Genomic DNA, 13,562 nt, shown 5'->3' on the forward strand with positions numbered 1-13,562 from the left:
TATGAACAGTTCTTAATTTCCTTTTTTGCTTCTTATACACTATGGTGGTAATGATATTGAATTGTGCATCCCAATTCATAATGAATCAAACCATAAACTATAACTAGTAAAAATACTAATGATGTATAAATAAAGTTCAATAGATTACAACACATATGACCACAAAAAAGAAAAAAAAAATATTTTGTGATATCATAAAAGAGGTATTAGATTATTCATTGTTGGATACCTATGGGTGATCTCGTCTTTCACTCATCACCTGTGGACAAACTTGCCGAAAAATCACCATATGTAATTAATATGCGTGAGCCATTTGATTGGCTGCTCCACCGAGTTGTGATGGCAAATCAACAAATTAAAGTTTACGTTACGTATGTATGTTCGGCAATGACAAAAAATTTTTTCCATAGTTAACCCATGGATTGCATATAAATCACTCACCAATGCATTTTGCAGTTTGAGAAAGGTACTCCCATATCATTTCTTACTGGTATTTGATGTAAGTGACCTGCACAATTTGTCTTTAATCGTTTTAAAACAAAATTTGCACCTTTTAACGAGTGTCAAGGTATTGAGCATAAATAGCAAAGTAATAAACACATTTTCAAAATTGAAGAGTTCCAATTTTCTGATTGGTTGTCTATAATCAACAAATTCGCATATTTTTCAACAATATTTCGGCGACTTTGCCCACGGGTGATGAGTAAAAGACGAGATCACCCATGGGTATCTGATGATGTAGATTATTTTCATTAATAATACATATTGCATAGCAAAGACAAAGAGACATAAATCCGAGATCATGTTAATGTCTGCAAATTTAACACTGAAATATTTTTTTTAAACTGAGCAGTTTTAAAATTTACATACCATGTTACCATCTGTGGCATCATTTAGAAGACCTCCAAATGTAATGACAGGGGTTAGACAAGCAAAGTATAAAAAGATAAACGAGGCTAGACACTGAACATGTAGTGCATCCTTAAAGTCACTGGCATAAAAAGGAATCTTCCTCTTGATGTCATTTAAAATGCCTCCACACAATCTGAATTGATCAGAAAAATAATAGCATTAAACAAGGGCAATGGTAATTCAGATATCTTTACAGCAAATGTTATGCCTGACATGTTGTCCCTCTCCCCCCTTTTTTTTAGAGTGATGGAATAACAGCCTACCTCCCTGTCCTAACAAGCGAGGAGTCAACATGATCCATTTCAATCTCAACCTCCTCTGGGTCTCCCCCTTCAGCCTTGGCTGGGGGAGTATAACAGTTGTTCTTTCTGCTCTCCTGGGAGGGGATCTGTTTGGGAGGTTCAATCCTGATACTGGGGTCCCACTCTCCAGGGGGGAGAACTGTGACTTGATCCAGAAACTCATCAATCCCAGCCAACAGGTCATCTCTGCTCCTGGCATGGTACGCCACATCATGGAACACCTGGAATAATTAGATAAACAACTTATGTAGCAAATCTTTTAAAAAGATGAGCACATACACAACCATTTTCCTTCAAGTATCTTTTCAGTTTATGTATACACAGGCAAAAATGGCTTACATAAATTTTATATGAAATTCACATGATTTCATGTAAATTCTTTGCATGAGAAAGAGACGAAAAACTAGACTTGTGAAATCTATGTGAAAATTTCAAGCCATTTTGACACAACTTTCAAATGAATTTTACATGAAGAGCATATCGCATAAATATCGTGCAAAGAAAACTTCACATGAAAGTTCTAAAAAAAAAAATTTATGTGAATATCATATAAACTTATTCACATGATATTCCCAAGAAAAAATATTTATATAATTTTTACATGATTTTCACATAATTTTCAAATAAAAAGATAATCACATGTATATCTTGTAAGCCACTTTTCCCTGTGCACTGTATACAGGGTTATTTTCACCCTGTGTTATTTTCACCCATTTACATTTGCAAAAAGATTTGCTCCATTTTAAATTCATCCAGTCACAATTCTGTGTTTTTTGAGTTGACCCTGTTTTAAATTCAAAGTTGGCGGAAATAAAATGGGGCTAAAATTTCCCTGTATACAGTATAAAAGTAAATACTTGCATGTATGTACTTCTTTAATGTCACAATGTACTTTATGAATTTTTGGGGAAAAAATGATTACTTGGATATGCCTGTGTCAGGTTTGCAAATAACATTTAAAACCTTAAGGGCTTATGTGGGCTCCCAACTTTAAGAGTTTTACTAGCCCAGACTGATATTTTGAGGCCCACAATTTTCTGTCCACTTAGTAAAAAAAAAGATTCTCTTTTTGTATCATAATCTCTGAAAAGCCTACAATGCAGTCCTTATTCTTTCATTTTTCTGTGTATATTGACATCACTTGTATGAAATTTCATGTACTCCTTCAAGACCTCATGTAGTCATAATGTTCATACTACATTTTGTAGGTAGGGACCAGTGGAAAGGAAAGTACAATAAAGAGAAGAATCAAACTAAGGTCAGGTTCCAGAGAAGTTCTGATAAAGTTCTTACTTGCCATGTGGGCAATAACATCCTCAAGAGTTAGTTCCCCACAGACAAAATTACTTGCATTTGTGAGTGAGAGAGTGCTTACTGTGTACCCTGTACAGTGTACAAATGGAAATTTGGCAAAGAATATTTCAGATTTTTTCTGGAGAAAAACACTAAAAAACGGACCTCATCTGACATCAATGTGGCTATAGACCGTCCTATTTCGTGGTACTTGCTCTGGCCTCCCATAGGTCCCAGCAACATAAACACAAATTTGGTTGGCACAGGAACCTCTGTTAAATCCCTCAGGATGATAGGATGTAGGAGCCGGACAAAGGCGACAACAGGATGATTCAGGAACTCCACTTCTCCGACTAGAATGTTAGCTGCCTCTGCCCCTGGGGGAATCTTCTTCATAAAGTGCAGACTCTACAGTGTTACAAGGGAGATAATTACAAGCTGGATACATATGTTTATCATCCTATCAACAAAAAGATGAAAAGCTTTCTTTCTTTCTTTTTTTTTTTTTTTTTTTGGAAAGTGTGGTTTGCTTAGAATTCAATAAAAAGAAAACAACCTGAGAGTCAAATCATTGATACATGGCTAAACTTAAAAACTGCCTGTGAAATGACTGCATACATACCACAAGACTTTATACTAAAATTATTATGTGCAACTTGTTCATAACTCAATATCAAATTTATAAAAAAATATTGGCATTTAGAATTAAAAAAAAAAATCAACTGCAGAATGATCTAGTAGATGTAAAGCTCACCTCAATCTTCCCTTAATTTTCAAAGAAATGAATCTTGTAGCACTTAGCATTAGCTCAATAAACATTTATAATATTAGACTACCTTAAAAAAATCTAAATTAACTTCTTGGTCTAAGGGGCCATAATGGTTTGAATATTTCATGATGCTTTTGTTCTCAGTCTTAGAGTTTCTGGCCACTATTCTTATATTTCTAGGTAACAAACTTTATTTTCATTTCTCTAGCTATTAATTATCTACACTTAAAGAACTGGACCAGCCTTCATCCATATTGAAAAAAAAAATTACAGAAAATTTGACTGCAAATTGCCAATTGTTTAAAAGACAAATGAAGTCTAAATACATTTATTTTAAAGGTAGTAGCACATAAAGAACAGACAAAATTTGATCTGAAAGAAAAATCAAAAAGTAACAAGCAATAATAAAGAGATAAAATACTGGTATGTAAAGTATTATAACTGAATGGAATAAAATAGATCGTTACTAAACATATAAATAAGGTTGAAACATAACAACATATAACAGGAACAAAACAAAACTTATAAAGATTCATCTTTTGTTTAAACATATATAAAGAAAGGTCCAAATTTATAAGAGGGATACTCTTTCAGTAAATGGAATGTTAACATATTGCTACAATTTAACTGACAATAATTTTTTTTTAGGAATTTAGGGTTATGATATGCTTTAATTTTCTGATTGGTATGAATATCTCAAAAATAATACTTATGCACAAAAAAGGCTAATATTGAAGAGGTGCCAGCAGAAGATTAAAACAAGATTTTACCTATAATTAAATTCAGTATATTTAAATCTTTAGACAATTGACTAGGACATGTGTACTTACAAGTGTCTTTCATTTATGTAAATATTCACAAATAAAATTAAACAAATGTCTCTCATTAATTAAAATGTTCGCACGTGAAATTAAACTTAATCAATTAGCATTTTTAGATCAAGCTTTAATAGTTCCAGTAATACATGTAGATGGTATTGAAACCTTATCGTTGATCAAGATTTCTGTATATTTATCAATAAACACATGCTTTTGCAAATTTGTATCAGATTAAACCATATAATATTATGTATGCACCTAACAATTAAAGTCAACCACGTACCAGCAAAAAAAAATGGATAATTCACTGAATATCATGTTTTTCTGCAAGGCTTCTGCTGATGAGGATTAATCATTCATGAAGGTTAATTTTCTGCAAAGTTCATGGCCATCATCTAATTCATGCATGAATATGGAAAGATCTGTCAAGAATTGATCCAGAGTTGTCTTTCTTTTTTCATTGACAATAAATATGTCCACCATTGCTCTTGCTATTTCATGCTTGAAACATGGCAAAACTTTTTGATTTTTATAGGCTTATAATTTTTCTGTAGATAAGAATTTATGAAAGACAACTGATATTTCTAAACAGATCTGTTTATATGGGTCTTTCTAAGATAGGTTCTGGTTAATTTGTTGTGTAGCTACATTTATGCATGCATATGCTACACTGTTGTCGCCACAGCCCAATAGGAAATAGCATTAGGCCGATAAGAAACAGAATCAAAGGGTCAGACATTAATTAAACAGAAATTTAAAGAATGATATCAGAATATATACATTAAAAATATTCAATTTCATAAAAAAACATTGTAATAATATGGAATTTTGGCTTCATTCATGTTCATTAATTCACATTTTATCGTCAATTACTTCATAAATCTTTGAAAATTATCAATTTATTTTCTCTTTTTAATAATGTTAAAACATGCTAAACTCAATTATTCAAAATGCATACCATTTTTAATGTTTAGATCAAAATAAAAATATTTTATATTAATCCTACAGGCCCAACACATATTTTTCATTCTTTCACTTTTTTTTTTTTACAATAATATAGCCATGAAGTTACATATGATGAATACATATGAACTAGTTCAACTAACAATGATAAAGAAACAACAATGCCATAACTGAGGTGGCTTGTAAAACTCTTACATGATTGCTCATATGGCTCAAGTCCTGAAAATTTATACAGACATTGAACCTTATTTATTATATATTCATTTAATAGAAAAATTCATAAATATAACTGTATGATAAATCTGATATATTTATAAACTAGAAGTAGATATAAATAACATCACTATAATGGAAGTTAAACATTGCTAATCTTTCAGTGTTTACACATATCTTGTATCCTCCAGTTATGTCTACAATTTTAAATCTAGTGGCTGGTATATTTTATATGATTAGAGAATCATTCATTTCATATCTTATAAATCAAAATAAAATAAACAAAAGAATTTTCAGAAGAAAAATTATAATGCATATAATTTGTTCTGAGAATTTTCAGCCTTTAGATGTGAAAGCAATATTTCTAAAAAAAAAAAAAAAAAAAAAAAAAGATGAATAAATAAAAAGAAAAGGACATTTTCTGAAAAAGTAGAGTGGATGATCTAATTTAAAAGTAATTTAATCCAAAAAAATAATTAAATGACTCTGTCAGTTTTAACTTGGTGATAATGTGCAATCCATGAGATTAACATGTTTTTAATGGCACACAGTGGACACACAATTAAGATTCTTTGAGGATTTAAATTCAAAAAAGGGAAAATCTGTATTTCCTTTACACACTGAAGTGGAGTTAATTTATTCCTATTCCAGACATAGTGACCCACAACACAAATGGGGGGAGAATTATGACTTTAAAGGGTGATAAATTTTGAGAGTAGTTATTATAGACTTGGATGTTTGTTCTGAGTCGAGGGCCTATAGATGTATAATGACAATGACAATCATGACAGATTCACTTACCCTCATACCCTACATAGTGTAAAAAAGCAGCAATATTAATCAATTTATCTTTTTTCAACCTAATAACTATTAACAAACAGTAAAACTGACTTTCACTTGCTCTTTATAATGTTAAAAATACAATGTGTACATATTATATTTGTGTTGTGGAACATTTTTTTTTTTTATCTTTGAGTACAATGAAATACAAAAGAATATCATGCTGCTTACATAATTTGAAATTAGTCAGGGATGGATCTATTAAACCAAACAAAACTTAGGAGATTAATTTCTACACAACAAAACTGTCATCTAGACTTTAAAATTGTAAGTTTATCAACTACAGCACACTTAGAAGCAAAAGGAAATTCTCGGTACAGTTGTTATACACATTAGACAGATACAAAAATATACATCAATTCCCATATGTGTAAACTGAGGATGTTAAATTAGCAGTGAACGTCAGTAACCTTATGACATATTAATGTCACCCCACGTAACTGACTCCAGCCGTCACAACCAGACTCTATACCTTGAAAAACCTTGACAGTGACTAAAAATTCAACAGAAATTTATCATTTTCTATTGTAATTTCTCTAATTTTCCTAAAATGTAAGGATTTTATCAAAAATTGAGTACTTGATTAGTGTCTTCTAACTTCCATCTAATGACTAAAGATATTAGAAAATTCATGCTGTATATTTTTCAGATTAAGTAAATATTTTGTAACACACCTTCGCATTTTTATGGTTAGAGAGGCTGTTAACAATTCTTTTTTTTTAACCTCCAAACTAAAATGTTTAATATTATATAATATCAGTAATCTCTCCCATACTGCTGTGGGAATGTTGCTCAGACTAAATGTAACTGATGGATTTTAAATATTGAAGATGGCTTTACTAAGTTATCTAACCTTGTGTGAGGAGTCTCGGGTTAGCAAATCACTGCTACTTTGATTGGTAGATAAACTCCCTGTGTAAGTCGGGTGGTGTTCTAATGGTGCACTCTCTTGTTTTTCTGGAGCGTGGAAGTTGGGAGAACTTTTGGCGCTTTTGAACTTGTTCTTTAGTATCTGTGCTGGATTGCTTGGATCTTCAGCTACACAAATACATAAATCTGCATACAACAAGATACATGGTGAATATATTTCTATTTCATGTTTCATAAAAGAAGTCATGAAAACAAACATTATGGTCTATAACATTCTTGAAGCGAAGAAATTTGCATTATTTAATATGTGATTTTCCATCTTTGGATATTCAAGAAATCTTTATACCTAGTTCCATATATAATCTTCATTTGTGCTATGTGATTTTCCTCCTAAAGGAAATCTCTAATGAATTTGTACATGTATGTTAAGAAAATTTAGTTTCCAGACTTTGGTGAAGAAAGATATCAGAGTAAATGGTTACCCAACATTAACCACTTCGTATGTATTATCAATACTAATATTTTTTGCAGTATATTCCTTTCAAAACCCCCATTTTACCATGTTTTTGGAAGGAAGGGACTGAACTCTTCCTGCCGATGTCAGCAAAAGATCGAATTAAGGGCAAATGAAGTTTGCTGCCTCCATTTTCATCCACCTTTTGTGGCTTTTTCTGGTTCTGGTGACGATGCCTGATCAACATGGTGTCTACAAATTGTTCCTTTAGGTTCTCCTCCAGTTGTTTACTAGCAACCATAGTGTCTACCACCAACTCTAGATAATTTGTACCAAAAGTTTACATATAATATTTATTCTTTTCTTTCAAATTAAAAGTGCTAAAATTAAGGAAAACTGTTTTTTCCCTCTTGATTAGTCTAGATCTGCTTTCATTCCATAAGAACAATTTAAATATACATTTATTACATTAATTTAAATTTCAAAACTAGAAATATGTCCAGAGGACATGAATGCCCTGCCGAGGGTATATAAGTAATGCAACATTTTAACACAAATTGAGAAAAGTGAGGTCAAGGTCAAAGGAAGGTCAAGGTGAAAAAAATAGTGATGGAGTTGAATAGCTTACATCAGTATGTATCAGCATATGAAGTTTGACACTAATTTAAGAAAAGTGAGGTCAAGGTCAAAGGAAATGTCAAGGTAAAAAACTGTTGATGCAGTTGAAAAGGCTACATCAGTATGTATTAGCATATGAAGTTTGATAAAAATATTATGAATGGTTTCTTTAAAACTGAGCTAAACACTAATTTAAGAAAAGTGAGGTCAAGGTCAAAGGAAAGGTCAAGGTCAAAAAATATTGATGCAGTTGAATAGCTATCATCAGTATGTATCAGCATATGAAGTTTGACACTAATTTAAGAAAATTGAGGTCAAGATCAAAGGAAAGGTCAAGGTCAAAAAATGTTGAGGCAGTTGAATAGCTCTCATCAGTATGTATCAGTATATGAAGTTTGATAACACTATCTTGAATGGTATCTTTAAAAAACTGAGCTAAAAACTTATTTCAGAAAAGTGAGGTCAAGGTCAAAGGAAAGGTCAAGGTAAAAAATATTGATGCAGTTGAATAGCTCTCATCAGTATGTATCAGTATATGAAGTTTGTTAAAAATATCTTGAATGGTTTCATTAAAACTGAGCTAAACATTAATTTAAGACAAGAGGCCCATGGGCCACATCGCTCACCTGAGTAACTTCGGCCATGCTGTTCTTTACCAGATTTCCCCCCTTGTAATACCTATTGTGGCCCCGCCCTACCCCCGGGGGTCATGATTTGAACAATTTAGAATCTACACTACCTCAGGATGCTTCCAAATAAGTTTCAGCTTTATTGGTCCAGTGGTTCTTGAAAAGAAGATTTTTAAAGATTTTTCTTATATATTTCAATGTAAAACTTGGATTCCCTATTGTGGCCCCGCCCTACCCCCCGGGGTCATGATTTTAACAATTTAAAATCTACACTATCCCAGGATGCTTCCACATAAGTTTCAGCTATTCTGGCCTAGTGGTTCTTGAGAAGAAGATTTTTTAATGACCCCACCCTATTTTTGTCTTTTCTTGATTATCTCCCCTTGTAAGGGGACTTGGCCCTTTACTTTAATAATTTAAACTTCCCTTCACCCAAGGATACTTTGTACCAAGTTTGGTTAAAATTGGCCCAGTGGTTCTTGAGAAGAAGTTGAAAATATGAAAAGTTTACAGACGGACGACGGACAACGGGTGATCAGAAAAGCTCACTTGAGCTTTCAGCTCAGGTGAGCTAAAAAGTGAAGTCAAGGTCAAAAGAAAGGTCAAGGTCAAAAAATGTTGATGCAGTTGAATAGCTTACATCAGTATGTATCAACATATGAAGTTTGATTACACTATCTTGAATGGTATCTTTAAAACTGAGCTAAACACTAATTTAAGAAAAGTGAGGTCAAGGTCAAAAGAAAGGTCAAGGTCAAAAAATGTTGAGGCAGTTGAATAGCTTACATCAGTATGTATCAACATATGAAGTTTGATTACACTATCTTGAATGGTATCTTTAAAACTGAGCTAAACACTAATTTAAGAAAAGTAAGGTCAAGGTCAAAGGAAAGGTCAAGGTAAAAAAAATGTTGATGCAGTTGCATAGCTCTCATAGCTCTCATCAGTATCTATCAGCATATGAAGTTTGATAAAAATATCTTGGATAGTTTCTTTGAAACTGAGCTTTGAACAAAGTGTGACAGAAGAACAGACGGAAGGACGGAAGACGGTCATGACAAACACTATATGCCCTGGCCATATTCATGGCGGGGCATAAAAAAATCCCTTCATGATTAATTTTAATTTAATATTGGTGTCTATGTTACTATTTACTTTAGTAAAAAGAATCTATTGTGTCATTCTTCACTTGTATACCACAAACACATGTCTTGGCACTTGACACTGAACCTACCAACAAGAGATGGCAGGTCATAGGGTTCTATATCAAACATGACAGTTCCATTGAGGATGTTACATCTCAGTTCAAACAGAGAGTGGAGAGACAAAGTGGCTACGTGTGGCTTGGACCACCTCTCTCCACCTTCCTCCACATCTTCTTCAAACTTAATCCACCTAAAATAGAGGAGAACAAAGAGAAATTTCAGTGAAATACAAATACTGTAACTGTGGTAGTAATTTATACTTAGTGTATGAGAGGAGCTGGGTCTTTCACATAAATGTCCCATCCTGCAATCCAATGACTTTAAGACTACATTATGCTGGTATTTATCATCCATAAGCCAGGATTTCATCAAAAAATTATCACAAGTGGGGTAAAACAGAAAAACACTCGTTTCTGCTACATGTACTTCACATATTTCATAACACAAACAGTACAATATCTACTTTACAGAAATAAGACGGAAAAATAATATTATTTTATAATCGATAAGATAGATACTGCCATTTTATGCAAATCTAAAAGTGAAATTCAACTATGCCTACATATTGCTGAGCCCAATAACATTTAGAGTATGAGTTTTTTTTATTGTATGAGAGATATAGGGCTAGGCTTAGACTCGAGATATGTCATTCTACATGTATCCCAAACAAGTTCAGAACTTCTAAATGACACGTAAAACAATCTTTTAAATGACCTCTTTAATACATCATTTGAAACTGGGCATTGCATTTTCACCGATCATAAAACTACCAGTATATGAAGAGAAAATGTGACCCTATTTCTCAGTCAGACCTAAAAGATGCTGAGCATTTGGGTGAATGAACTGATAGTAGACAGTCGGTATTAACCTATTATTGTTAATGTTTAATCGTGGAATGTGTCATAATTTGCTTTCCTAAAATATGCTATTTCTTGTTGTATTTAGATTTGATTGAGTGATATTACTTTCAATTTGGCCTAACTTCTCACAATCTAAATTAATCTAAATTTAACGCTCCACAAAATTAATTTGGGAAATGTACATAGCATCTGACTTATTCATAAGAAAATTCAATTTGCCACTGGCTGTTTTATTCCAGGCTTTTTGATAGGGGTAGGGAGGTTTTTCATAAAAAAGATTTTCAAAATAGGCCATTCGAGCTGTATTGTACCTATTGTACAATTGTGCCCATTTTCAATTTTCAAACAAAATGCCTACTGCCTTTCTTCATTGAAGTTATATTGTACAGAAGTTTTCAAATGAAAACACACTAGGTTTTGTCAAAAACAATTTGAATTTTGTAGATGCATAATTTTGACAGACAAGACACACCATCTTTTAATTTACAAGCTTCTTTCACAGACAATGTATAAACAAGATTTCTTATGAAACTGCACAACAGGTTTATTTGTATAACGCGTTTGACATACGTCATGTTATTCAACGAAGGAGACAAGGGGGAATCAGTTTTCACATTTTTCTCTCTCACTGAATGGTAAAGAATGATTTGTTTAACCTTAGCTATTGCCACAACCATCCGATTACACTCTTCCACATCAATGAATGAGTCAAACGTTTTTAAAAAGAATTAAGATAAGCTTTTTTTACCATTGTAGTGCCAATACAGAGCTTTTTATCTGAGATGCTTTCATCAAACATCAGTTGGCAGAGTGAAAGGTACTGTTTTGTCATATTTGCTATGAAGGTGAGAAAGGAAACCAATTTTAAAGTGGTGTTTTTATTTTGTATGCTATGTTTGCAGCTGTAGGAAAGATAGTTCTAAATGAAAACGCTGGTGAAAATGTATTTTTCAGTACACAAGCACTGACATAAGTTGATAGTTTTATTCTGTTTGCCATTACATCATTTTCTGGGGCTGATCAATCTTGTTGTCATAATGTCTTTAGCTCACAAATGTATCTTTTCCCTGGTCTTTGAGAGAATAAAGTTTCGAGTTTATGAAATATTGATGGCTCTAAAGCAAACGAAAGATCTGCTTCAGCACTTATTGGGAAAAGGACATAATTGACAAATGTACATCGCCGTTATGCTTGAGTTGTTTCCTGTATGCAGATTCTGGTGGAAAATGGCCATATTAATAAGCTTTATGAGAATCTTCCGATTTCAGAATTTTATTTAATGATGGAACACAAACCTAGCGGACTCCTTCCACTCTATTTGATCTCCATTATAGAAGAGTTCCTCCATCTCGCAGAACAAATCATGGGCTTTGTGTTCTTCATCCTCATCCTCCCCCAACAAGAACTGGACCCGCTGGGCCGGGTTAGCAACTGAAAGGAATTTATATTGACAATATCAAGCTTTCATAAAAATACTAAATACTGACCACCTGCCCTTGACTTTACAGAGAGGACATGTTTACTGACATTTACAAAGCAAGTGGCCCTGAAGAACAAATAAAGGTCTAAATGCATTAACATGATAGCCAATACATGTACATTTGTCTGCTAAATGAAGTTCTAGTGGTTTATAGCTTGTTACATATGTTAGGACAATTATCACATCATACCATCTTTGAAGACCTCTGGCTGGCTACTTTGAGTTTTATCCCCTTCTACCTTTCGGTGTTTGTGGCGTTTGTGTCGATGTTTTCTTTTTGGCACATGTAATCCAATATATACTGCATCAGTAGATCGATGATCTAAAAAATAAAAAAAGTGGTAAAATAACAGTATTCCTCCAATATATATTACTGATCAACTGGAGTAAAAAATTTTATGAGAGTTCAAACCTGTATTGATGGTTATTCTGGGAAATTCATTTCAAAAATGCATGTATTCATTATAATCATATATCAGTGCAGTTTATTTAAGCACTAAATTATAATTTTTGGATATTGTCAGCTAGCACCTGGTCATGTCAACAAATGGTAGACATCAACCAATCCAAAAATAATACGGAGTAATTCAATGCTAATATTTATAATTTTGCTCTTTATGAATTTTAATTTTCATTTGCCCTTGTTATAAATTTCGTGCCCAATATTGCTAGGAAGAAAATTTGACAAATAAATCATAAAGTTAATTTTACATTTTTACAATACAATACTTTAATTGCTTAATTGTTCTCATTTATATTGTACAAAAAAATACAGATTTAGGTGTTCCAAATGTATTGATTCAAAAAGTGTACGTATCAAGTTCCTAATCCTTACATTTTTAGTCTTGCACTGTGAAAAGCTTTACAGTGTGTTAATAGCAAATAGAATATTTTTTTAGATTGCAAATACAATTCAATGAAGAAAAATACACTGAATGTATCTATATATTATATAAACATGTAAAATGGATACAAACTGTTCATATTAATGTCTAGATTAAGCAAATTGTTAAGTTCTTTTTAGTACACTAAAAATTGATAAAAATAAAGTAATTTATTCACTATTAGGATTGAACCAAACCGTTATAATTTTAGAATGCATTTTCATTTCTGTGAAAAAACTGACTCTGAGATATTCCTTCCTCTGTGAATGTCCGGTATCAAATTTTCCACTAGGAAAACCATCCCCCATCCCCACCCCAACCCTCCATAACTGACAAAACTACATGTCTTGTTAACACAAGAAAACAATCTTAGTAAATTACCCCACAAAAAACAGCAGCTACTACTTTGAGTGTACAGCTGTGAGGTGACTTTCAAAGAACAACAGATGGTA

General features: G+C 32.5%; 2 protein-coding genes across 3 annotated transcripts in view; both read right to left on the reverse strand.

Moving 5' to 3' along the window:
* The window catches only part of LOC133174339 (sodium bicarbonate cotransporter 3-like), a 196,307-nt gene that overhangs the window by 55,761 nt on the left and 126,984 nt on the right, over nucleotides 1-13,562 (reverse strand). The window lies entirely within an intron of this gene.
* Nucleotides 1-13,562, reverse strand: part of LOC133174338 (electroneutral sodium bicarbonate exchanger 1-like) — a 39,284-nt gene that overhangs the window by 24,787 nt on the left and 935 nt on the right. The window contains exons 2-10 of one of the 2 annotated variants that reach the window (XM_061309448.1): nucleotides 12,417-12,548; nucleotides 12,042-12,177; nucleotides 9,916-10,076; nucleotides 7,540-7,752; nucleotides 6,964-7,148; nucleotides 5,253-5,276; nucleotides 2,673-2,915; nucleotides 1,176-1,435; nucleotides 871-1,045 (exon numbers count right to left, since the gene is read on the reverse strand). In XM_061309448.1, coding sequence (XP_061165432.1) covers nucleotides 871-1,045; nucleotides 1,176-1,435; nucleotides 2,673-2,915; nucleotides 5,253-5,276; nucleotides 6,964-7,148; nucleotides 7,540-7,752; nucleotides 9,916-10,076; nucleotides 12,042-12,177; nucleotides 12,417-12,548 — 1,529 coding nt within the window. The remainder of the gene's footprint in view (nucleotides 1-870; nucleotides 1,046-1,175; nucleotides 1,436-2,672; nucleotides 2,916-5,252; nucleotides 5,277-6,963; nucleotides 7,149-7,539; nucleotides 7,753-9,915; nucleotides 10,077-12,041; nucleotides 12,178-12,416; nucleotides 12,549-13,562) is intronic. The other variant, XM_061309449.1, reaches the window with a different exon arrangement.

The sequence above is a fragment of the Saccostrea echinata genome, unplaced genomic scaffold, assembly GCF_033153115.1.
Source record: "Saccostrea echinata isolate AGI-Se365-2 ecotype Australia unplaced genomic scaffold, CSIRO_AGI_Sech_v1 ptg000057l, whole genome shotgun sequence".
Taxonomy (NCBI): Eukaryota; Metazoa; Mollusca; class Bivalvia; order Ostreida; family Ostreidae; genus Saccostrea; species Saccostrea echinata.